The sequence below is a fragment of the Amblyomma maculatum genome, chromosome 6, assembly GCF_055883805.1.
Source record: "Amblyomma maculatum isolate TAMU_Amacu chromosome 6, ASM5588380v1, whole genome shotgun sequence".
In the NCBI taxonomy this organism is placed as follows: domain Eukaryota; kingdom Metazoa; phylum Arthropoda; class Arachnida; order Ixodida; family Ixodidae; genus Amblyomma; species Amblyomma maculatum.
Window position 1 is genome coordinate 88,279,461 of NC_139349.1, and position 27,423 is coordinate 88,306,883.

The 27,423-nt window shown below is 44.9% G+C and overlaps 1 protein-coding gene across 1 annotated transcript in view; it reads left to right on the forward strand.

The window, feature by feature from the left end:
- The window catches only part of LOC146186221 (protein turtle-like), a 198,262-nt gene that overhangs the window by 78,110 nt on the left and 92,729 nt on the right, over positions 1-27,423 (forward strand). The window contains exon 2 of the mRNA XM_084608006.1: positions 283-618. Within this exon, the coding sequence (XP_084464132.1) occupies positions 283-618 (336 nt within the window). The remainder of the gene's footprint in view (positions 1-282; positions 619-27,423) is intronic.

A 27,423-nucleotide genomic window follows, 5' to 3' on the forward strand; every position in this document is an offset into this window, starting at 1 on the left:
TGCTTTCTGCACATTCGTAGGCCAGGGTGGAATTGCGGATAAAGAGCGCTGAGTAGGCAAAAGCGCCGCGCCGTCGAAAGAGGGTGCTCTATGCACACAAATCATAGGCCAGTGCATGGGCACCACCGAGTTGTTATGCATGTTTTAAACGATGCAGTTTACGACGAGACAAGAAACAAACAAAAAAGAAAACATTCGAAATACTCGCATGCAAAGCGGAGTTAATTATACAAACATTTGTGCACGTCTGAGGATGTGTTTTCCATTCTGGTCTGTCTGCAGCCTCGATAGTGTACACGGCCGTGGCAGGAGGGAAAGTGGCGCTGCCTTGCGACATCAGTCCTCCGTCACAAGACGACTCGGTGACGCTGGTGCTCTGGTACAAGGACGAGAGCCTGGCGCCCATCTTCACGCTGGACTCTCGGCGGGCACACGTTGACCAGGCGCGCCAGTCGCCGGCGCCAGGCCTCGAACGGCGCCTGCTCTTCGACATGGGTCGTTCTCCGGCGCACCTGCAAATCGACCCCGTGCGCGACGGTGACGCCGGCGAGTACCGCTGCCGAGTGGACTTCCGCAAGGCTCGCTCGATCAACACCGTCATCAACCTCAAAGTGATCGGTAAGTTGCACTTCGATCTGGTGGCGCGTACTCTATCGGGTATGCAATTCACAAAGCAGACAAAACTAAAATGGGCTTTCATGTATTATTTCGAGATTTTCAGCCTCAGGTGGGAAAAATAACTTATGTACGGTGGTGTTGTTACTTGACATGGTCAGAGTCAATGTCACGTGCTCATGTCTCCCATCATGGGCGTCATGACCAAGGCCACATCACCTATCGATAATGAATGTGCGCAATTGCAGCGTGCCACATGATCCATCAATAAAACAGTACACTATTGTATAGTAGACTTATACTTTATTTGTATAGTATGATGCGATACGGTATGATATTTTATGCCGTAGTATGGCGTGGCATGGTACGGTATAGTATGGTATCGTACGGTAGGATATAGTATTGAACGGTATGATATATGGGTTTTAACTTTCTAAATCCGCAACAGCTATGAGGGACGCCGAAGTGCAGGTTATTCTAGAACGTCTAGGTTCGTTAAAGTGCACCAACATCGTACAGTAAAAGGGCGCCTTGTGTCTCGCACATCATCGAAACCCTTCTGCCGCGGCCAGGATCGAAGCAGCGTCCTCGGCATCGGCAGCGTAAAGCCCTAACCACTCAGCCATTGCGACGGGACGTACTATTCAAGGCAACAAAGGGGCACAGGCTGCAATAAAATCTGCAAAGTGGATCATTTTCAAAGCCATAATTCGTTCTCCAAACGCGGGAAGCTGAACCCATTTTCCACACTGCTCAAGATGTTCATCAATGCCGTAACTATTGATAACTCCTCAAGTCAAATCCGTCTCTGATTTATTCTGCAAGATCTTAACTAGCCCACAATGGTGTTATGGTTAGGTTTTTCTCAGTTATGCAGGCCTTGTAGGAATGAAAGAAGCTGGCTACCCTTTTTCTAAGTTTGGTCATGTTCCAAGGACTCTTTTCAACTACGACAGAAGTTATTAAATCTCGTGCACAACACGACCACGTGCCCCATTGCCTGTTCCAACGGCGAACTTGCCAAATGTTACTAATTGTACACCGGAACAGTGTGCTTTTTTTCTGCTCAGGTGCTGAAAGCTCTACACACGCACTGCTTATGCTGTCGCAGGTCTTCAGTGGCGCATTCGAATCTTATGGGGTTGCGTGCATATTGTCTGCACGAAGCAAGTTGGCAAAAACTTAGGCAAGATAAAAATCAGATGCGGTTTGAGGCATGTTTGAAATGGCAGTAACGCCTGCATCAGCGGCGCTGAACGCAAGCAAAAATACTGATTGGTCGAGTGTGTCATGACGTCACAGCCACGTGACCTCGAGTGGAAATTTCGAACATCCCACAATCGTTTCCCGCAGTGTGACGTCAAGCGCTGAATAAACGTTAATAAACCATGATATGTATTGCGAGACCAAAGTCGCCTTATGTATTGAATGATATTATTCCATTGAGATACTCATTTCACTGCAAGAAATATTTAAAGAAAAAAAGGTGGGATAAGTACTCCCGACCCTTCGGTTCCGAGTAACACATGCTCACCTTGTGCGGCTTAAAAACAAGTGGAAGTTTAATAGTATGCCATGTGGTAAAGTGATATCTTATGACGTTATGTTAATAAGCATGCTCATAATTACAGAAGAAAACCAGCCACAGGCGCATTATAACATGAAGCGGAACTTAACGTTATTCTGAAGTTTTATATACTGGTTTTCTTTGCGCGTTTACAACTCTCATTTTTGCAGAGTAACTAAGTTTGCGTAAAACCAAAATATAAAAGGTTGTTAAATCAGATTTAGTTTTTAAACATCCGTATTTGTAGTCAGTCGCTGGAGTATTTTGCACCTCACCTTACAACCAGAATACACTGATTGCATCAGCATACTTCGCACGTGTATTTAAAAAAATATTTATTGAACTACTGAGATACCCGTTACATGAAGGATATATTGGACACAATATCGACATTATTGTCTTCGTGAGGCATACAAAAATAATAGCTGTACATACACATGGCAGCCTTTTGACCGTTTACAAGTACCATATTGAAAACTGCGCGAAATACATCTGTGACGATTATGCTTGCTGCTTCTGCATTAAAGCGGAAGCTCTGTATGCGACAGGGCTTCATGATTAATCGTTTATTTAAATAAAAGTAGCTAATCAGACGTTGGGTTTGATTCTAAGACTGCATTATAATGAAAAGCTAGAAGCCTTCGTCATCAATGTTCAGCCCTATTTTAAATATCTTAATCGGAAGTGTGTTTCCCAATTCTTAACGTCAACTATTCGTACCTAAAGCTCGTTGAAGTAGCTGTCCTGTACCGCATCACTATGAAATGGCGTCATTACGCGTGCTAAATGCCGTCAAATTTTAAACCTTATTGAACATTGTCAAATACAGGAACGCTGCCTAAATATAATATCTTAGAAGAGCGATAGGCTCCCTTGGGAGTGTGCAAAGCCTTAATGGAAACTCAAGGAGACTTCGAATGCATATTTTTTACGTTCGCGGGTTCGAGTCACGTTCTAGATTAAGCAAATTGAAAAGTCTAGCTCACTTGTGCAGGACACCGCCTTCAAATGTGAAATATTGCCCCTAAAAATTGAAAACGAAACTTTTGAGGGGTAATATTAGTTAATTGTTAAACGGTGAAGACCTGTAACATTCCTGATTTTCGCATTCTTATAAAATTCACCTGCACAAACAGTACAGAAGCATCTATAAAATAAATGGATTTAAACGTCTAAAAACATCACTATAAATAACGTCCTGCAGTGTTTACTACGGCAAGGTGATAGCTGATTATTTCTCTCACATTTTGGTACTTACTGCGTTTTCACCTACGAAGTTTGCTTACATATTTATCAGTGCATACATAACAGCACCTCTTCATGCTGTGGTTCGGCAGCATCGAATGAACACTAGGGCTAATAGCAATAGGAGCTAAAAGCACCAGGCCCTTCCCTACACACTGCCGTAATAGTAATTGATTTAAACCGTGTGTGACACAGCGTTTAGGTAGTGAGGTTTTGAAAATTTTATATCGTTGAGATTTGTACTATTTTCCACTATGCTCCCATGTTCGTTTGTAATATATTTATTATCCAAATGAAATTCGGCATGAAGTGTACCTCAGCTGTGACCCATGGACTCAGATTACATCAGCAATGGAGACCTACTTACTTCAGTCGTAGTTTTTGCGGCCTTTCTTTCTATCCTTTGATATGCATACAAATATTTCAATTAATACTCCAAGCAGAGTTCTCTTTACTGTCCTGAAATGACACGCATGCAGGATATCATTTTTTGGAATGGACGTATTTGATGTACGCATGAGCGAACATTTAATCGTGGAGCCCATATTTGCGGACGTCGCGCGTTCTTGATGAACCGAAGGATCGATCAGGAACTAAATGTTGAAATCTCATTCCCAAGAGTACACACGGTATATTAACTTGCCTTCCAGCGCCCAGAGAAGAGACCTGCCAGATTTGTCCGCTTAAACGAGAATCTCTGTGATCATTTATCTCAGAATCCCCTTACTTTGGCGTGCGCCAGGGCAAAGCTGAGTGAGTGTGGAACAGCTAGGAGGATAGGCCGAATGGAAAACTGTACGAGGTGGGCGGCGTCTTTTATCAACACACGGATATGGACACATGTGGGTGTACAACAGTCTGCATGCTTCAAAGGTAATACCTTGGGCGTTGTCAGGTGCCGGTTTTCTTTGCGTGCATCGAGGGATTCAGGCTGGACCAGTTAATTAAGCCAGCGATGGCGAGACCACGCGAAAACAGAGTAAAATGCGGAGGACGAAATACGAAGATCAAATAAACAGAGGTGATTAGAAGAGTGAAAGGCTATGTTGGACGGGCTAAATCCTGCTTTCTCAGATGTGGCGGGCAGGCGTGGACACGGACGCCGGTTTTATGATTTGTCCTTCTTTGTACAGCTGCGTCGTTACACGGTTGCACCCTTCCCCGCCTCCCCTTCCCTCTTTTGCCCACAGCGTTGCTCTGGAGACTGGCGTTCCTGTAATTGGCACGGTCACTGCCTGTCTGCCAAGTGGAGTGGTTGCGTTCTTTTTTTAATTTCTTCGGTTGTGCTCTTTCCTCGTTTGATCACTGTCAGCGTAAGATCGCAAAGGCTGTTGTTTGCTCTGGCGCAGAGAAACGGGCTTTTTCTCGTGTGTATCTCGTCATGGTTTTTGCGCTGTTGCTATGGAAGAAAGAGTAGCGGAAGAATTCAATCATCTAGACGAGGTGCACGGTGACTGCAACCTACTGTTAGATTTTTTTTTGTTTTGCAAATTTGTGCTGGTTTATGTGGATATTCATCTGGCTCGAGGTAGACGTTAGTCCTCTTAAGTAACGTACGGTATTCAGCAATAGGCGTGCTAAGAGAAATTACATTTCCTTTCACTTTGGCGGCCGCACGTGCATTTTTCTCCCTGAATTTCTGAGCATAGAATGTAAACAGTTAAAATGCTAAAGTGCTTTTTATTCTCAGCCAGGTAAACCAAGGGCGTGTTTGCTATCCCAGCTCAGCAACGCAGTACAGGTGCAAAACTAGGGGCAGTAAAAGTATTGTGAGAAGATCATGAGCTGAATTTCGGTAATAATTTACTAATCATATTATTCCAGTGGTTGGCTGGAGAGCTTTTCCAGTTGTTGGCTGTTGTCACGGAAAAAGGCTTATGATATGTTACAGTGCGGTATTTCTCAGGGTAGAATGCATTAGAATGAGAGTTTCAGGATATCCGATGAGCGCATGTGATATGGGGAGAATTGTGGTTCAAGGTAGGATAAAAACTATGGTATAGGGAAATACCAGATATTTTTCGATGACGGGCTAGCGTAGGATGATGGAGCTGAGATTTTAGTGCAAAAACGCTAGCGTGATAAAAGTAGCCGGATCAAGTGAATCCTGAAGCAAGGTTCTGCGGATATTCGAGTGTGGTGATAAGGGTGACTTTAAGGGGCTGCAGGCCACACATTAAAACTCAAGTTTTAGTCGTATAAATTTAAGTTTTAGTCGTATAAATTTTAAGTTAGCAAGAATGTTTATGGAACGGAGGGTAATGACGGGTTACGCCGTGAAATCTCTAGAGCCACAAATATACCACAAAAATACCGCACCATTCGTTCAGTCAGAAAGCGGCGACTGCAGTTTCCTAGCTGCATCTACCAGAAGAACTCATGAATCCCACTGCCACATTTGACACCTTATTTAAGCACATTATATAAAAAAATGAAGATTGCCGGGCAGAGACTGCGCTTACGCCAGGAATCATCCAACAACTAAATATCAACATTCTGTCCATAAACACAAATCCAAAGCGTTGGGTCCGTTTTGAGTGCTGCAGAATTATTGAAATGCCCGCGAAAACGTAGTGAAAGTGCGGCCACTAGCACTGATATTTAAGCAAGCGGTCACAAGAAAACAAGAACACAAGGTCTACAAGACAACTCTGTACTCAGCAGAAGCGGCGCAATAAATAAAGCTGGACCGACTGTGTGAAACGGCAAATTAATAAGGTGACGAATGAATGACGAGAAGAAGCTATGACTTTCTGCCATGTTCTAGAGGGAATCTGCTTCCGGTTGGCTTTGGGAGGTCACGAAGCAGTTTTTCAGTAGCGGATGGCTTTTAAAACTTGATAGATCGATAGAACCACCTATGAGTCCGTCAATTCCGCACCACCTTCTGAGTAAGAGTACGCGCGATTGCGACTGGGAACCTTCAAGTCACCTGGTGGATTCAATGACGTCCGAGTGATTTCTGAAAGGTGGTATCACGAATTCACTTCCACTTTCGTATGCGTTTAATAAGTGATGCGGCCGCTAATAGGGGTTATTGAATAGATTCACCAAGTAGTACGGATTGGGGCCAGCAATATAGCGGAATCAAGCGTGTCAGTGGCAGGACAGAGATGAAAGATAAACTGGTGGGCCTGAAAAAAAATGACGAGTTTTGCCTGGAGAAGATTGTGGTTGGCGTTAGTTCCCGTGTAAAAAAAAAAGAAAGAAAAAGAAACAGGACATGAAAAAGAAATAGAAACGGTTGATAAGTTGGACGTCCTTGATATCACTGAACAAGTAGTATAAAAGAACAAAGAATAGACGTTGCCGATTTCTTCATTTCTCAGTTTAAACCTAGGCACTAGTTGAGGGAGTTCATGAATTACGATAGACAGTCAGCGGTCCCTCACTTTACCAGAGCCTGTACCAAGGAAACAGTGCACAGCAAACCGCAGTCAAAAACAGAAGAAAACGACCTTAAGTGCTCCATGCATTGAGTTATAGTATTTGAATTCAAGCACATGCATTGGGATCACAGGCAAAAGGTTTTCTGCGCTGACCTGCTGTAATATTATGATCGTTAATAATTACGACTGCAGTGATGACGTTTGTAGTTATTACGGAATGAATGCAAAAGTCTCTGAACAACACTAGGATCGCATGACAGTTTCCAGCTGCTCTTTTCAGGCGCAGCTTAAGGACCATCGTGGCTTGCCAACCAAGTTAAAGTGTTTTCTTGCGCGTAAACAGATCCTGATTTCATTTAGTGTGTCTACTGCGTTTGCAGCTCTGTCTATAAAACAGAGCGGGGTATATTGTGCCTTATTTGTTTTCGAAGACACCATATGCAATCGTATTGGATTACTCGGATATGTCCGCATTGCGAGAATACTAGGTTAGATCTCTCTGTTTGTAAATAGAAAAATGTTTTTATTTCTTCGTGAGAAGAGCTTTGGCCGTTCGCATTCAGCAGTGCTGTTCTCAAAGATGATAGCGTTATTTCTGTGCTACATTCTCTAGGTGCAGCGGTATGTCCAGGGTTGTTTGTCATACCTGTGGAGAATTCTCAGGTTTGTCCAGCTTTCCAGGCAATACCTGTCATTGTATTCCCTTCTTCAAACACCCACCTTTCTGTTTTGATCCTTTGATCTCTCATTGCGGTGTACAAATAACAGCTCAGTTTCCAGTAGCCACCGGATGATCTTGTCATGAGCATTTTGCAGATTGTGGCAGGTGGATTTGCTTGTACACATACCGCTGTGAAGCGTTGGCTTTCAGCTCGCCCAAAATGAAATGAGATTGTATTTTGTACAACCGAAATTGTCTTGTGTGTGTTGAGCAAATCCAGCAGTAGAAAGAAAAAGCTTATGGATCGCACTTGAGAAGAAGACTGTGTCGCACTTAAAGCCACATATTCGATTTCCGATGTGGAAGGGAGCTTTGTTTTGAAAACGAAAGCAGTCCACTAGCTTCGGCACGCTCTAGGAGGGATGGGAAACACACACACACACACACACACACACACACACACACACACACACACACACACACACACACACACACACACACACACACACACACACACACACACACACACACACACACACACACACGCACGCACGCACACACACACACACACACACACACACACACACGCACGCACACACACACACACACACACACACACACACACACACACACACACACACACACACACACACACACACACACACACACACACACACACACACACACACACACACACACACACACACACACACACACACACACACACACACACCATGAAGTTCATATACCTATCTAGAGGGGTTACTGCGCGCTGAGCCCATCTACTATATTATTTGTGCGTGAAGATAATTGCTATAAGTGATGCAAAAAGAGCCTTCTGCGTCGTATATATGGCTCGCGGTCTCATTAAGGGGTGGCTTTATGTCACCTGAAGTTTTTCTGGCAAAACTGCTGCTGTTAGCTGAGAGGATTTCACGTACGGGAATACGTCGCCGGAACCTACTGGCGGTAATAGCGTGCAGAAGACCCTTGAAATGTAAGCTACTTAAGCAGATTTCGCTAAAACATACCGTTAACAGATCGTCATGACCAGGGCAGATATACTCTATATCATTTGCATCTTCTCCTTCAACCAAGACATAATATAGGAGCGTCCCCTTTTAAACGGGGTGGCAGCAGTAGCTATCATGCTCATTTTTCTCTCTATATCCTAATTATTGTTTTAGACTGGTTAACTATACCTTCATTCTTTTTATTAAATTTTTGTTTCTACATTCCTAACATTATGCCATTTCACTGCATCTCTGCTTCTTAAGTTGCAACCACGCCGCATTCTCTAACAGCAGCTGCTGATATTAGTGTGCCAAAAGGTTGTGTATTTTGCTAAAATGTGTTAAGCAAAGAACTGAAGGGAAAATGGCAGCTCGTAAAGATACACGAAGGATGGAAGGTAACAGTCGGCGAGGCCAAGGAAAGCATTAAAATTCTTAATTTCTATTTTTGCTATTGGCTTGAATTAGTACTGTAATCAGTGTTTAGAGTGAAAGGCAATTGAATACAAAGTAGGAGGAGAACAAACGCGCCGATGGTGGGATCCGAACCAATGACATCCGAATATCGCGTCCGGTGCTCTTACTTACTGAGCTACATCGACGGCTGTGCAACCTTCTATTTGTTTGGGCATTAATGGTACTTGTAAACGAACTTTGAGAGTTTTCATCAGCACCAAAAAACAACACCAATCTCATTGTTTAGCTTATGGCAAAGCGTCAACCAAAAACTGTGTTGGCTTGGAAACTGTGCCTGCGCATAATATAGCACATGCTAAGCTGAACTAAAATGCTGTTGGTTCTGGCGCAGTGTCCACGAAAACATCGACAAAAAATAAAACTAACAATGAAAACATAAATAAGAACACTTACAAATGGATTGTATGTTTGCGAGTCAGGCCTTCATTAACCCTTTCAGATGCTTCGGTGTTGACAGCCTTCACAAAAAGATTGACATAAGCGATCACAAGATAAAAGCCCTTACAAACAATTCTAAGCAGATTCAAAGCACATGGCAACTAGCGCTAAAGACAGGGACCGAGGAGAAGCGGACACCACGAACGCTAGCTTCGTGGTGGCCGCTTCTTCTCTGTCCCTGTCTTTAGCGCTAGTTGCCATATGCCTTGAATCTAAAGATCACAAACTAGCCCAACTTTCCACTTTAAATTCTAAGCAGCTTATTGCTCTGCAATATCCGGCGCTGTGTCGTCAGTGTGAAGACATAAAAGCGCTGTTGTTACGAGCACTGCATTAACAAAGGAAACAGGAATAGGCAAATTAGATGCTCGGCGGCCGCTGTGCGTTGCGACTTTCCCGATAGCTGCAAGCGCTTGCAGGACACAGGACGCCAATAGTATGGCAGATCGCGCAATTCGACAGCAGTGAGTTGCAATGCTGCTTTATTCCTCTGCATTCAAACAGGATGTACACGGCGGTCCTTGTGTATAACGCGCCGATTTTTCATCGAATGCCTGTACGCTATAAGCTCCCACTGGCACAATTCAAACATATCTGCAAATAAACCCTAAAGACATCTTTGGATACCATGTATCGCGTTTCTCACTGCTCTGTGAAACTGTCGTTTGCATTGCACTGCTCACGCAAGTTCCCTCCTGGCTTCATTTGCTGCTCTATCTGCATGTCTTGTTTGTTCCTTAGATGTGTCGCGAACGAATGGCATGCTATATATATATCTTCATTGTTGGCGCCCGTTCAGCACGTGGCATGATGCTGTAGCTTCAAACGGCCTGTTAGCAACTGGGACAACGTAAAACATGCGAAGCACGTCTCCGCGCAGTAATTAATAAGTGGACTGTGTTGTCATCGCCGGGCGATGGGGTGGAGTACATGCGCGCGCTTCCCGAAACGCTCAATCATCGCTGAAGTAAGAAACAAAAAAGAACTAAAAGAGAAGCTCGACGAAGTGACGGTTGTCAACGTTGCCAAGTTGCGGGGTACTACCCTTCTAGCTTTTCACAATCTTTCTTCTAACATAGCGTCAGCGCTTTTAAGCCTTTCTTCAAACAGAAAGCTGCTTTTCATTTCCTGTTTTAACCTCTTGAAATCTGTACAAACTTTATTACTCTCACTGCCTCTCGGGAGCGTCTTTTGAGTGTTCTGTCTGGAATTAATGCCATTGTTTTAAAAGAAAGTTCACTCTTCCTATAATGAGCACGCTCGCGATCCTCCTCGTTAACAGTCTCAACGAACACGACGCCCTCTAGCGATATATCAAAAAGTTTTGTGCGCCACCCACATTGCATCAAATTTCTGTTTTCCACTCTGCGGGAGACGTCGTATAGTCAGTGGAGCGCTGCTTCTGGCAGTAGAATGAAGAGCAGGGCGTAGAAGGAGCCACGTTGTTTCGCCATTATCGGTCGCCCGTCACTCCGTCTCGTGATGGGCGGGGCCCGTTTGGGTGCTGGCCGCACGTTTTTGTTACGGCTGATTTCTCTCCCCTCGATGATAAATCGGCGTGGCGCTGTGTGTGACCGATTATTTTATACCTACCTCCAAGCTCTCCGAAAGCGTAAACATTGACCTCATGGGGTGCTTGCCTTAGTTTTCTTTTATTACTTTTGAACTTCTCGAGTGCTGTTTTCTTTTGGTGCTACTTTCTCGGCTTTGAAAGCGCCAGTGGTTATGATCACCCTTATTCTCATAAGTAACGTTGTTTTTGTATTTGAAGGCTGCTCTTTTTATGTTTCTTAATTTTTGTGCTTCGGAGACGTTGCCTCAGTCATTCGTGATGGATGCGCAATTTTTTTTCTGCTTTGCTATTTCTCGTCAAGATCTCCGTTTTGTGCTTATGTAAGTAAAGGAAAGAAACATAGGAATAACTAAATGAAGAAAATGTATGGTAAGGAAGTCTGCAACAGAATGCGAATAGCCCGGAATTAACACAATATCATTAATAGAAATCCGCACCGACACGAATCGGCAGATACTTGAGAGCAAACTGAAACATGCATACTGGCTTGCCCGTAGTCAGTGATTGGGCCGCACTCTTATTACGTATTGACTCTCCATGAGCGCGCATTGACATGAAGCCTTGCTTTATACTCAGAACCTAAATCTGCGAACAATTTAAGAAGCCATCAATATTTGTTGTTCAGCCTTTTCTATAACTCCTATATTTTCCATAAGAAGGCTGAATACTATTTCTCAGCCTAATGGTAGAGATGGCGCCACTCACTCCTGCGGTTTTAACTTACCGTAAAAAATAGATTTGAAGTGCGAGATGTGAGCTGCAGAAGGTAACATACGATGCTGAACGGTGCTCGTAAATCGGACTTCGGCAGATATATTTTGCAACACTGGCCGCTTGTTCTCTGCGTTCAGGCAGAGTGAAAGTTTCGCAGTAGAAATGAAAAATATGTGGCTCCTACTGTTATTGACGAACGGCACGCACCAGTGCAGACATCATTAGTTCCATTGTTAAGTCATATATTAAATTTCTTGACTTCTAGATCATCATCAGGCTTCTATTCATGGGGGGCGTGATCGTGTGCAGAATAAGTATTCGATTTTGGCAGTTCTCAAATTACAGCGTGAGGGGAGAGGAGCAGGCTGGTCGGCACTTGTTTCATCTACGCTGATTACTGCATTTGTTGTTTTACAGTAACAAAGACAGTTGACGGGTATGTATGAGATAGCAGTAAGTTTATACGCTTTTCGCTACGATCACTGTGACTTAAATATTTTCTTTCGTCTGGCATGCTGCCGCATTTTCTCGATTCTTAGCCAATCAGATGGGTGAGTATTCTTTGGTTCCACGAAGTTGTCTGTGTAGAAAATGCAATGAATGTCGCCTTCAAATATAGCCAACTTCTAAATTTTTGGTCGTTCGGATAGAAACAATTGGTTTCCTTATAATAGATGAGGCAAGATTTATTAAGCTAATGGGAAATAGTGACTCCGGCTTGTGTTTTTGACAACCTGTTTCCGGTGCTTACAATATCAAGCTCACAGACCAAACAGTTTGGAAGTTTGCCTGCGTAGAAGCACATGCGTGCGGTATACACATTAGGCGAGTCGTAATTGTTTTTAGTATGACGAAACATAATTTACCGGGCGGTGATATGCGCCTGAGCTTGGAGAGCTTTCTCATCAACTTGCATTAAAGTTTTCAGACGGAAACAAAGTGGTCTTCATCATGCATGCGAGCACATGAGCTGTTTTAGCTCCTAGAGGTGTCTTTTTGGAAGTGGAACTACAGCGTAGAGAAGAATTTAAATTCTTATTATTTCGTCCCAAACAACCATCTATTGTATATAGCCTACTGTCTCCCGCTCCAGCACGCATTGTCGAATAGTGTTGAACATTGGATCCGTACATGCCTCGCGAAGAAATCCCTCCCACCAGAGTTGTCGACCAATTGTGATGCCGTCGTAGGTAATCCCGATTGGTTGGTCGCGGCCTAATCGATTGGTCACGGCCTAATCGGGCTAATCACGGAGCTATAAAAGCTAGGCCAGGCCATTAAGCAACAGTTTCAAAATCCTGTGCTCAGAACCGTGTGATGCTAGTATGGTGGACAAGGAAGAGAAATGCTGGTTTGAAAAGACACACTTACCTAAAGTGGCGACTGTGTCGACGCCGTTTCAGGAATGGCTACATGTATACGGCATTTTCTTAAAAAGTAATATGAAAAGGTTATGACCTCACTACCTCTGTTAACGTGTTCAAATGAAATAAAGTGAAAAGGGGGGACTGAAGTGCAATAACACTATATGTGACTAGTCTGTGCCAACATTCAAAAAGCAATATATTTAAAGATCGATGCTAGAGGGAAGAAAAAAAGGACAGACGGCGCGGCCAAATAAGTACAGTGCTATGTACGTTCTGATGACCAATAACTAGCGTCACATCTATAAAGCAGTGCATCAAATGGAATTAAACAATTTCTATTTCATACTCATTCGGCTTTTCACGAGAAAGGTGAATGTAAATCAACCTCAACATAAAAAATGCGTAATTTGTTTAAAGGTGTATGGTACCCTAATCTCTGCTCTTCATAATTGTATCGGCTTACCCGAAGATGCCACGGCGAAATGTTACTGAATTAAAGAAGATCATAACGTGGCCTGGAAAGATGCGCGTATTGCGGGGGCCCTGGGCCTGAAAGGTCCGAACGCACTTGCTCACAAAATCTTTTGCTCCTCCTCCTCCGTATGACCGTACAACTGCCCGCAATTATGTAATAATATTGCATGCACTTCCTTTTTATGCGTATTAAGCAACTTTTAAACAAGAACGATAGAGCAATAAAGGATGTCGAATGATTGGATGCAGTACATCAACCCCACAATTGTTTCAATATGCGTTCCTTGAAGGTGACTAGAAAGAGCACATACATGGTTCATTTATCAACTCAATGGCAGTGATTTGTCTAGGCATGTTCTTCTGCTCTCATTTAAAACATGGGGAATGTATTGATGAGACGCACGTTGCTCATTTAGACCTCCGTCCATGTCTGCTTCCTTTCTTTGTTTTGAATCTAAGAGCATCCGATATTATTCCTTCTTGAACAGTACCTCCCTGAAAGGACACTCGTAGAAGACAGCTTGGAAATAAAATGAGATGAGCTGAAATGTCATTCAGAATGCTTCGCAACGCACAGTCATGCCACCTTTCTTTCTTCCCGTCTGGCGGGCAAATGGATTCGCCGCCGAAATCAAATACCCTAAAAGACGGCGACTGAATGAGAAGTCCCTGGAAGATTGTCTTTCCACACGCACACAAACGATGTTTCCGCGCTTTCAGTCTCGCACCATCCAGCGTTCAACAAGTCCGCAGTTCTCAGGGCCCACTTTCCCTTCGCATTTCGTTCCCCGTGCTCGAGACAAGAAGTAAAGAGACAAAGAAGACAGCGACTGGAGAACAAAGGCTGCAGACGTTAAGGTATTTCTTGTCCTACACTCTCTGTTCACGCGTCCGCGCCCAGAGCATCGGGTCTGTGTTGCAAGAAGCATCGAGAGCAGCCTCCCGTTCAATGCTTCGCGGCGGCGGTAGCGGCAGTGGAGGGAGGTCTCCGCTTCAATCCTCTTTCTCTGTCCGCATGGGGCGCTGTGAGCGGACGAACGGCTCGCGGGGGCAACCACGAAGACGATGTATGTCTGGAGCTCGTCCCGGGCGACAGCGATGGCTCCTGGAAATTCGATTTCCCCCCTCCAGGCACACACATACACACACCATCGCTGAGGCCTTTGTTTGTCGCTGCTCGGATGCCATGATTTAGGCTCGCCTTATGTTTGCCCTGACATCGTGTTTCATTTTCCCTTCTCCCGGGAAACCGGCTCTAGCTGTTTCCGCTCGCTTCACTTGTCCGCTCAGTTATTATTCTCTCTTTGCCTTTACCGTTGTTTGAGCTTCGCGAAAACACGAGTTAAAGGTTGGAAGAAGTGAGGGATTGGGAAAGAAAGAAGAATGAAGCTTTCGGACCGCCGGCGTCCTGCTGATCTTTGCTGCTTCACTGCCGCCCCAGGTTCTGTAATGCACGCGTTCCCGGTATCTTCTTCGGATGTGGAGGTATGTGAAGAATGTTGAGGAGCGAAAATGCGAGAACAGTGTTTTGTCGCCATATCTGTGAACGAGGTTGGTGTTTAAGCGACTGCATATTGAGCCCTTCGCGGGGGCAATGTTAGAAGACGGTGATGGAATTTGTTACGCAAGTTTCGCTCAATTTGCACGATATTACGTAAACTGAGGTCACCATTGTCGATAACTGCGGAATATAGTTTCGGCATTCTTTAATTACAATAAACAAAGCTTGTCGCAGTTGTAATGATTTGCTAGACTGTGTGTGTGTGTGTGTGTGTGTGTGTGTGTGTGTGTGTGTGTGTGTGTGTGTGTGTGTGTGTGTGTGTGTGTGTGTGCTTGCGTGCGTGCGTGCGTGCGTGCGTGCGTGCGTGCGTGCGTGCGTGCGTGCGTGCGTGCGTGCGTGCGTGCGTGCGTGCGTGCGTGTGTGTGTGTGTGTGTGTGTGTGTGTGTGTGTGTGTGTGTGTGTGTGTGTGTGTGTGTGTGTGTGTGTGTGTGTGTGTGTGTGTGTGTGTGTGTGTGTGTGTGTGTGTGTGTGTGTGTGTGTGTGTGTGTGTGTGTGTGTGTGTGTGTGTGTGTGTGTGTGTGTGTGTGTGTGTGTGTGTGTGTGTGTGTGTGTGTGTGTGTGTGTGTGTGTGTGTGTGTGTGTGTGTGTGTGTGTGTGTGTGTGTGTGTGTGTGTGTGTGTGTGTGTGTGTGTGTGTGTGTGTGTGTGTGTGTGTGTGTGTGTGTGTGTGTGTGTGTGTGTGTGTGTGTGTGTGTGTGTGTGTGTGTGTGTGTGTGTGTGTGTGTGTGTGTGTGTGTGTGTGTGTGTGTGTGTGTGTGTGTGTGTGTGTGTGTGTGTGTGTGTGTGTGTGTGTGTGTGTGTGTGTGTGTGTGTGTGTGTGTGTGTGTGTGTGTGTGTGTGTGTGTGTGTGTGTGTGTGTGTGTGTGTGTGTGTGTGTGTGTGTGTGTGTGTGTGTGTGTGTGTGTGTGTGTGTGTGTGTGTGTGTGTGTGTGTGTGTGTGTGTGTGTGTGTGTGTGTGTGTGTGTGTGTGTGTGTGTGTGTGTGTGTGTGTGTGTGTGTGTGTGTGTGTGTGTGTGTGTGTGTGTGTGTGTGTGTGTGTGTGTGTGTGTGTGTGTGTGTGTGTGTGTGTGTGTGTGTGTGTGTGTGTGTGTGTGTGTGTGTGTGTGTGTGTGTGTGTGTGTGTGTGCGCGCGCGCGCACTCGTCAGGTTCGACACATGATGCATCGGGAGCATTGTACAGGCTGTTACTTGATTGACTGCCCGCGAATGTGCAAGGCCTCTTCGAAATGCATTTTACCGTACCTAGTACGTCTTGCTGACGCTTCAGTAAACGACATATAGCACGCATTCCACTGGGCATATGAATATATTCTCGTTGTCACCGTTTTAATTCATGGCAGTAAAACGCAACTGAGAAGAGGGCCCAGTGTGAAAGTTGTGTTCATAGACCGCGGAGCACGGACTAAATGAATACATGGTGAATCGGCTTGGTCGGCTCCGGCATGCATTCTATTTTAAGATACTCAAATGGATCGCAATGTTACGACGGTTCAGGTGTGGATGTAGTGGTTTCGGTGGAAATGCTTATCCAAGCACTGAGACATACTGAGTGCGAGGCCTTCTAGTTTGGTCGTTGCATGTGTAACGTGTCACTCTATTATAAATCAAGAAACAAACAACTAAATTGGAGGACGCTACAAGCTTGGCCTTAAGAGTAGATGCGATAGTGTTTTATTGCGAAAGCAATACTACTCTACGTTTTGAGCGTTCAGCTTAGCGCGGCCGGTAGCCACGTCTTACCCACGTGGCGCTAGGACGTCACAGCCCACATGACACTAGGGTGTGGCCTGGCAGGAGCTGCCAACTTGCGTATCTCATTTCAAATGGAACGGTTACGTTAGAATCAGTCTGTTAAGACCTTGGCATTCACGTTACCCCTATAGGCCACTAAGGCACGTTCATACGGGTGCATGTTAAAGCGGGGCTTTATATGTGGGCTGAGGAAGAAGAAAAAGAGAAGAACGCTCGGTCACCCGCAGCTAATGCTTTCGCTCAATATTTGGTTCAGCAGCGTTGAACCCTTGTAATCTTTTTAACATCGTCTTTTCATTCCGCAATTTTTTGTCATTGATTTGATAACAACTTTAATTTTCCACAAGGTAAGAGGCCTAAAATCCCCGCCCCAGGCACGCAGGGATAAGGGACGGGAGCCGAGACCTCCGCGATGATACCACCACACCGTGTAAAATATCCCTAATAATAATATTAATTTGTTCACAGGAAGCAAAATGCGCAGTATCTGCCACACATGTTTCTGTGGACAGCTGAACCGAACCGTAGGCGAAGGGAGAAAGGTGGGAGTGAAAGTAGAGAGAGATAAAGAGGAGCCGTAGTGGAGCGCTACGGAGTAATTTCGACCACCTTGGGATCTTCGTATTCTGACATCGCACAGCACACGAACGCCTCTTCGTTTCGCCTCCATCGAAACGTAGCCGTCGCACTCGGTTTCGAACTCGGGTACTCAGGCACAGTAGTCGGGCGTCTTACCACTGCACCACCTCGGCGGGCGGGGACAGGATAGGCGTCAGTCTATTCGCTTGCACAACGGCCTGGAAACCTTGGACCTGGGTTGCGTGTTCAGTCTGTTGGAATACACCTAGCTTAGGCTCAGAGTGCGAGCTCAACTGTAGTCTCCCAAAATTCTTCCGTTTTTGTCTGTTCATTAATATTTTAATATCTGGAAGCGGGACAGAGAAGGTCAGGTGCCACTTCTGGTATTTAGTGAAGACGGCGAGGGAACTGCTTAGGGCGCGCGTTTTTCGGCTGTGGACCTTATTAAGGCGAAAGGCTTTTATGGCTCATGCTGTCGTGGACAAAGTGCGTCCCGCTTTTGCAGCGTTCTGATTGGCCAAGGCGGGATGCGTTCCTGCCATCTGCAATGCCACACTTGAACGAGCGGCAAGGAACAGGAGCAGTGGTGTACCGTCCAAACTCGTACTTGTCTGAGAGTGTGTGATAGAAACTGCGCCTTTCCTTTCCTGTAAACCAATTATAATTATTTGTAGCACTGCAATGAATACCGACAGGAGGCTAACGACGTGAGGCAAATTATAGGATAAGAAGGGCAGGCTTTCGCCATTCTCCTCTTAAGGGACATCTAAGAGACCCTCTAATTTTTTGCTCGAGATAGCCAAATTAATGAAATAAAACAGCGCAGGGAAAGGGATGAAACACGAAGGAAAGGAATCAAAATTAGTTTCTCCACAATTTGACGCAAACTTTTAAAACTGATAAGACTATCAGTAAAGACTGACTACGTCTCTGATTTGAATTCGACGTCTCAATGTAACAATTAAAACGTAAGTATTTAAAATTAGTAAACATTAATATTGCCCTGTCTTATGACATCCAAAGAGTTGAGCTATGTACTGAAGTGTCTTCTTCGTATCCCAAAATGCGCACTAAAAATATTCGTTATGGGCTACCTTGAAACGTCCCTAGTAGTTAACTAGTCGCGCCGCGTTTACTCACTCTTTCAAATGGTTCCAAAGAGGCCCAGACATACAAAGAGGAAGCAAGAATCAAAGCAACCTTTAACGTGTTGATGATGCTGCAGCTCAAGGTGCAATCCAAAAAGTAGAGTATGCTTTGAGAAGTATTATGAATGCATACTGTTCGACGATTTGTTAGACTTAATATAAAATGAAACTTATGCGAAGAACTACATTTAGGAGAAAAAAAGACCAGCAGCGACACGTCGAGCATGGAAGGAAATCCATGTTGTCCTCTCCGCACGCGACTTTATCTTCCGTTCTACGGCTACCTTACGGAGCTGCCTTTTGGCGTCACTGATCAGAACGAATGCTAAGAGCAGAATAGTGTAGCCAGGACGCGACGACGTGTTCCACTGCATTTGTTTTTCATTCCTAGTGCCAGATTCCACGTGTCCGTTTTTTCCAAGGCTGTGCACTCAAGCAATAGCCTCCTGGGCGCTTGCGAGCTGTTTAAGGGACTCATTTTTAGCCCTTATTATTCAATATCTCACATTTTAGTGTATGAAAGTCATTTTGTAGCTAAGTTGTAAACTTCGGGTTACAAACATGCCAAGAGGATTATTTCGTATATTGAGGAGGGCCCAGAGCGTTCGATGCTAAGAACGATGCTAAAGATCGAACATGCTAATAGTTATCCAACAATGATCCCGATAACGTTTTTGTAGCTCTGACCATGGCGAAGAAACTTGAATTAAATGTGACACAGGACACTACGTGAAGGTCCACATCATGACTCTTTTGTCTGGATTCCTTCGATTCATATACATTATATTGCCTAGAACGAGCTTAGAAAAACTATTGTGTTGAAACTTTTGTGTAAGTCTTATTCTATCAGACACTTGGCTGTCTATACGGTGCAGCAAATTGCTCAGCTCACACTGGCTACGCAGGTGCTGAGTACACTTGGGGCTTCGTTTGAGGTTTTAGCATAATGATATATATATATCTTTCCATCTGACGCATAGCTTCAGAATCTTTATGAGAAAAAAAGTTGCGTCTTCAGCAACATAATCTCAGGTTAACATAAAAAAAAAAAAATCAATCGAAGGGCAGTTTCAAGTTTTTAACGCTATTGTTTAACGTAAGTGGTGGTGTAAAAAAATTTAATTTTCACAGCCATGTTTATTTTTCTCCTAAAATGATACACTGGCCAGTGAGCGTGAACTTGCGCAGGACGGCAGTGATGGTCCGAAGGAGCCCTCTTTTGAAAGATCGCTTACAGCAACAGTGATAGTTTACTTGGGCGACATTTCGCGCGTTGCAAGATATAAGGGGTATCCAAGCTAACTTTAGCGAAGGGTTAAGAAATGGAACATTTGAGGTGGGCCAGAGAAACCGCTCGTATACAGCAGCCTGCCATCTGGCGCCTCAAAGTGAATTTTTATTTTGCATTAATAATTTGAATGATTATTAATTAAGATAATTTTTTATTGTACTAAACATTGCATTTAGACAAAAATGGGATTTTTAAACTTGGAGAGCACTTTCTGTAACCTCCAATTAGTTTATTTCTTATAACGAAAGCCCCACGTGTATCGTTTTTCCAAGTTCTAAAGAATCCGCGAAATAGAAAAAAAGTCACGCGACTGGCACATTCGTGCGCCACGATTGTGCTGCTCTCAACCAGGGTATCAGTGAACAAAATCAGCTGCGGCCTTGGCTTCACGACCCCGTAGCAGCGGCAGGTCGTAATGTTCGCGATGCTTTCTTCGTCCTCTTCAGATAGTCGGCGCCCGTGGCGGTGTAAGTCGCAGCGAGCTCACCACACAGGCTCCAACCATTGCCAACCCATCAGCCTACCGCTGGGACTGCGCTTTACGTTCACTCAAATCACGATTGAGAGCGCCACAATCGTGGCGCTCACATGCGTTGGTAACGTGATATATTCAGTACTTAACGGGCTTTCTTTATAGCTCGAAAAAAGATATACCTGAGGGTTTCGTTATCGAAAATAATGGAATGATGGTTTCATAAGGTGCTCTCTAACCTTTAATCACATTTATTGTCTAAAAGCAATACTTTGTAAATTACAAAAAACTACGTTATTTACTATAATTAATTTCAAAATAAAACATTGCCTGTCGTGCGCTATATGGCTGGCAGCTACATACAACTGCTTGCTCTGTCCTGTCTCAAATGTTTTATTTTTAACCGGTTGATAAAGTGAGCGTGCGACAGACGGTATAAGGTTTTTGCTTAAATACCGATAGGATATGAACCAAACACTCTCAGAACGAGGCCATAAATATTGCGACTCAAACTATGTTCGCACGAAGCTTAACATACAAGCAAACGGCGCTTTCTCCATGCAGCAGCATGGTGAGTACGCATGGTAATTCCCTCTCACGGTTTCCACTCGGCTTTGCATTTGAACGAATCGCGCTCCTCAATAGAATAGAGTTTGCTTAGAATGTACTTGACGGTCACGTGCTGTATTTTTATACAGCGGTCTGCATTTTTATTGTAGCTTCGCTCTCGTTCGTTTAAGCGTTACAACTGGGCTGACCTGTCTAATTGTGGCCGACTTTAACTACCGGTCTGTATGTAAGTACTATAGACTAAATACAGGCTGATGGTCATTCATGTATGAATGCAGAGGATTCGAGTGAGTCAAATGCTTTCTCCTAATGTATAAAGTTTACATGAACGGTTGGCCTAGATTCTGTAAATTTCTCTATCACCTGATCTATGTTTGGATATGATATATTTTTCAGTAGTGTTTACCAGAGCATGCGTGATCCATCGGTTGTTTGAAAAGTAACCCATATGTGAAAGATACATTTCTAGTGCTATGTCGATTCAATTTATGTCGTTATAAGCTATATTTATTGTCCAAAAAATTGAACAAGGCGCTGAGTTGTATTTAACAACAACGTCTTTGACGGAATACATCAATGATTGTATGGATGCATAGTATGTAATAGTATGAATATGCAATAGCATGCAAGAAATAAATAAATAATAATATTGTTACGTGATGGCATGACAAGCGATGGAACACGGCGACACAACAGAAACAGAACGACATGATGACATGACGATGAAATATGCTTTAATGGCCAGCGGGCCTGGCGCGAGCGCTCCGCCCCGTGCCACTGCCCGCTTCGTCATCTTCGTGGCACTACTCGGGGCCACAGAGCGATCATCCCGATCGATTCTAGAAATCCATTGCATGAAGTGACGATGAACACAGACACAGGATTAGGACATGAAACGCTGGACATCACAATGAATGCGAAGATGGGATGAATGCTTGCCCCGGAGCATCAGGTCCAATCTTCACCGTTTGCCGAAGGCCAAGGCTCATGGACACGCCGAACGGCTTGGGCAGGGGTGCTGTCTTCGCTCGAGTGGTCGTGAGGTCGCTTCGTAGTAGGGTCGGTCGGGTCGGCTTTGGGCTCTTCCTGGTCGTCATGTGTTGTGGTCAAGGCTGGGGACTGGGCTGGGGAGAGCGGCTGGTCGGGTCTGAGCATAAAGGGCTGGGGTAAAGCTGGGCAGCGATCTCCACCGGCTCTCGGCCGATGGACCCGGCGTATGGTTGGCTTCGACGGGGCAAGGCGAGGGTTGGGATGAACCGCACCTTCAACCAAATGTTACGTGATGGCATGACAAGCGATGAAACACGGCGCGACACGACAAAAACAAAACGATGTGATGACATGACGATGAAATATGTTTTAATGGCCAGCGGGCCTGGCGCGAGCGCTCCGCCCCGTGCCACTGCCCGCTTCGTTTTCTTCTTAATAATAATAATAATAATAATAATAATAATAATAATAATAATAATAATAATAATAATAATAATAATAATAATAATAATAATAATAATAATAATAATAATAATAATAATAATAATAATAATAATAATAATAATAATAATAATAATAATAATAATAATAATGTTAGGCAGAAGGAGACTGGCAGTGGCGCGAGAGGAGCCCTCGCGGTAGGCCAACCATTAAATCATCCTTCACCCTATCGCCATGTTGTGCTGTCCTCTTTGCTTGTCACCACATAACATTTTGGTTGGAGGTGCGGCGTACGTCATCCCACCCTCGCCTTGGAGCATCGACGCCATCTGTAAGTCGGGACCATCGACTGAGGGCCCAGGGACATCGCTGAGTAGCTTTTCCCCAGCCCTTCCATCCCAGACCCGACTAACTACCACCGCCCAGCCCCCAGCACTGATCTGAAGACAAGGAGAACAGACAGACCAACCAGAATCAAGACGAAGGACCCGAAAGACCCGAATGACCCGAAGGAACCGATGGACATGAACGCACAACCTCCGCCCAAGCCGCCCGACGCGACCTCGAGGCATCGGTTCCATGGATGCTTTGGTGGCGGATGGTTGAAGAGCTCCAGGGGAGGCGGATCACCCACGCATCAGACATCGTGGTGGCAAGCAAGTCAGTCACTCCTGTCTTTCCTTGAACATCCTCACCGTCACGTCACCATCAACTTCAAGCGAACCGACCGGGATGATCGCTTGGTTGCCCCGGGAAGTGGTACGAAGAAGATCGGCAGTGGCGCGAGAGGAGCCCTCGCTCTAGGCCAAACATTAAATCATCCTTCACCTTATCGCCATGTTGTGCTGTTCTCTTCGCTTGTCACCACGTAACAATATTAATAATAAGCATAATAGATAAGCAGAGAACAAGGTTCGCGTATATGCCCAAATATAAACAACAAACACTCTTTACTATGTCCGCGGATGTAGTGGTGTGATCTGCGGTGTAGCATATTGTAAATACTCGGGAAAGTCAATATTGGTATTTAGCCTGACCTGCTTTTTTATTTATTTTGTTTTTGGTCACTATCTCTGGCTGAAATCACCCACGCCGTTCAAACATGGTTGAAATATATTCATCACACTGAATAAAGTATGAGTTCAATGCTACTGTCTCATTAGTGTGTGCTGATACGTCTACCTATGTACTCGGCCTTATCGAATTCATCGATCTGTATGGCGCGGTCGCCGGATCGTCAACAAAAGCATTGGGTGTATAGTGTACAGAACCGTACAGGTCAACTCACCTTGATAAAAGTCAACAGTTTATTGTTGTATGTATCTTCGGCCCTCTTTATTTTGTGCTATTCACTGCTAAGGCGAAATTACATGATGCGCTTTCCCCCCTGTCACTTATGAACCCTGTGCTGCTCTGCTAATCAATGAAAAGGAACAGTCATGTTTGTCTTTTTTGTCAACCCTTGCAAACTCTGAAGAGGTCTCCCTGTGAAACGAGTTGTCTATTAGTACCTTAAAATGAGAATCTGACGAAGCAGTAACTGTTTGACAGTCTCGTAAACGATGGTCAGAATTCTTTCTGCAAAGGGCTTCGAGAGGAGTAACTGCACAGTAACAATACGTATTCTCTGCACACACCAGGTTTTGCGTCTCTAAATCTTTTAGGGCACATTTTTCTGGCTACTTTCAACTCTAGCTAATGAACCTAGTCAATCAGCATCCTAAGGTAATAAAACTACAGATTTTCGATGAAACAATTTATTATTTGCCCCTAAACCCAACGAATATATCGCCTCAGCCGAAAACTTTCTTGTGGTCAGTAATACTGATTTATCTAAAGTGATTTGTATTGAATGTTCACTATTCTACCTTGTAAATGTCACCGCTTACTCATTGTCTTTGCATAACCTCTGATACATCCAACACCTCTCTGCAATGGTTCGGCGATTAAGAGTATGTTAAATAAGAAAAATAAATGCATATCATTGTCTTATTTTTCAGGGAAGGTAAAGATAAGATCAGTGGGGATTCTAGCGTGACGCATATGTTGGTTTTCGAAATATCTGAGATGCTAGGTGTCGTTTTGGCCGGCGCACGACCGCGGGAATAGATCACTCAGCTCATGCCACACGAGACTCTTTATTCAAGCGTGCAGCAGTTTATATACAAAATCTTAACGCCATCTGTTGATGGTTATTGACAACACTTATTAACTAAGGGCACCTAGTGTTGCCCATGAACACTACATCTATTCCTCCCTAAAAAGAAACAGTTATATGTACAAGTATTAAGGAGGTGCCAAGCATGTACAGATATGTACAAGCAGTAAATATCACTGCACATAGTCTTGAAATCTTGCGGGTGGCCTCCCATTTCTTGAAGGCCGACGGAGTGTTGGTAGCTCGGCATCAGGTTCATTACAAGCACTGTCAATACCAGCACTATCGCCACTCTCACCATCAGCACCAGCACTATCACCATCACCACCAGCACTATCACCACCATCACCATCACTTGAAGCATGTCGCGTGTGTTGTGAACTCTGTTGTAGTTGACCTGGTGATGTTGACTGACATGGCTCAAACGGCAGTGATGTTTCGACAGATGTCTGTGCAGTTCGGTCACTATGGGCCTCGTCTAACACCGCATGCTGTGGCGATGCCTCCATTGGTACTGCGGTCAACTGCGAGGCGTTCCAGGTGTGCCCATCCTCCAGGACGAGGGACCAACGTCCTATTCGCTTGAGGATTTTCAGCGGTGGTCCAAAACTTGGAGATCCTTTCGGGCCGGGGACCGGTTTCTTAACTCTCACATACTTTTCGACTTGGAACTTTGGTACTCGGGCCCCTCTTCGTCGGTCAGCATACACCTTATTTTCGCGCTGGTACTCCTTTACCCTCTTCCGAAGCGAGCACATTTCCTGAGCGGAGTCTGCGAAGAAAGTCGGAGTGGGATGTCCAATCACGTCCAAGGATGTCCTCATGTGCCGGCCATGCAGAAGCGCAGCAGGAGAGACTCCAGTGGCACTATGAGGGGTGGCTCTATAGATGCCCAAGTACTGTGTGACAGTTGTTTTTACTGGTTGCTGTTCCAATATGGCAACCTGGACATATGATTTCAGCACACGGTTAAACCTTTCCACCTGGCCATTTGCTTGCGGGTGATACACAGCAGAAAATATGTGCTTGATTCCTCTGTCTTGAAGAAATGACTCAAAATCTCGGGATGTGAACTGTGGTCCATGATCTGAGACCAACTCATCAGGGTATCCTTCCCGGGCAAATATCGATAGGAGAAAATCCATTACTGTACGGGAGGTCACATCCCTGCAGAAAGCAACTTCTGCCCATTTAGAAAAGTAATCAACTAAAGATATTACAAATCGACAGTCTGCTGATGCACGCTCAAATGAGCCAACAATGTCAATTGCTATCTTGCTCCATGGTCTGTCTGGAAGGGGCACTGGTTGCTGTGGAGCAGAATACGTTTTGACACTTTTGTCTGCGGCTCGGCAGATCATGCAGCTGCGGATAGCAGTCTCAACCTGTTTGTCTAATCCTGGCCACCAGTACTTCTCCCGAATACGTTGTTTTGTCTTCACTATTCCCGGGTGCGATTCATGGGCCAGCTGAACAAGCGTAGCTCTGAGCTTCGCTGGAACTACAATGCGTTCCGAGCGCATGAGGAGGCCGTCGGCGATGGAGAGTTCCTCACGAACCTCATAATAAGGAGATAACTCTGTTGTCAATCTTTTCTTGGGTGGCCATGATGTCTGGACAAAATGAGCAACTTCTTATAGCTCGCAATCCTCGATTGTAGCAAGTTGAAGGTCATTTTTGTGAATCAAGGATGTTACGAGGGACACGATTTCCTCTTCAATTTGAACGCCATTTTCTGTGTCTGCAACAGGTAACCGGGACAAGGCATCCGCTATCGTGTTGTGTTGCCCACGTCTGTACTGAACAGTGAAGTTGTAACGTAGCAAACGAGCGGTCCACCTTGTGATGCGAAGTGGTCGCTGTCCTGTGCTTTGAGTCGAAAGCAAATACACTAGTGCTTGATGATCCGTTACTAAAGTGAATGGTCGTCCCCACAGATAAATATGCCATTTCGCACACGCCCACAGACAGGCCAAGGCCTCCCGCTCTACTGCCGAGTACTTTCGCTCTGTCTCTGTGAGCGTTCTGGATGCGAAAGCAACAGTCCGAACATGTGGGCCGTCAGCTTGCTGTAGTACTGCCCCCAAGTCATACGCAGACGCATCTGTAGCCACAATAACTGGGAGCGTCGGGTCGAACATTTGCAGAACTTTGTGTGAAGCAAGAAGCTTCTTTATTTTCTTAAAACACTTTTCGGCAGCGTCATCCCATTCAAAATGAATGTTCTTGCGTAGTAGCCTACGCATAGGCTCTACCTCTTCTGCCAGGTGAGGGATAAACTTGGCATAGTACTCTATCAGACCCAAGAACGAACGCAGCATGCCTGCATCTGTGGGGGTGGCAGCGTGGACGATTGCGTCTACTTTATCTTGTAGGAGTGTTATTCCCTTCGCACTGATTTGATGCCCAAGGAACGGTAGCTCAGATGCATTAAAGATGCACTTTTCATTAAGTTTTATTCCAGCTTCGGATATACGCTGGAGAACTTGCTCCAGGTTCCTCAAGTGTTCTGCCTCAGTTCTGCCAAAAACGATGATATCGTCTAGATAGCAGAGGACACCATTGCATCCTTGCAGGACCGTCGTCATGAGTTTCTGAAACGCAGCTGGAGCCGACGCAGCTGGAGCCGATGCTAGTCCGAAGCACACCCTTTTAAAAAGAAAAAGGCCATCGTGCGTTATAAATGCATTGAGGTATCTGCTGTTGGGGTGAAGTAAGACTTGATGATAGGCAGAGGTCAAATCGAGCTTCGAGAAGTAGCGTGCTCCATTCAGCGAGTGTAATAGCTCTTCCATATGAGGCAGCGGAAAGCTGTCGACAACAATAGCTTTGTTTGTCTCCCTCAAGTCAACGGAAAGGCGGATGCTGCCGTCTTTCTTGCGGACTACAACGATAGGAGAGATCCACTCAGAGGCATTAACCCTTTCGA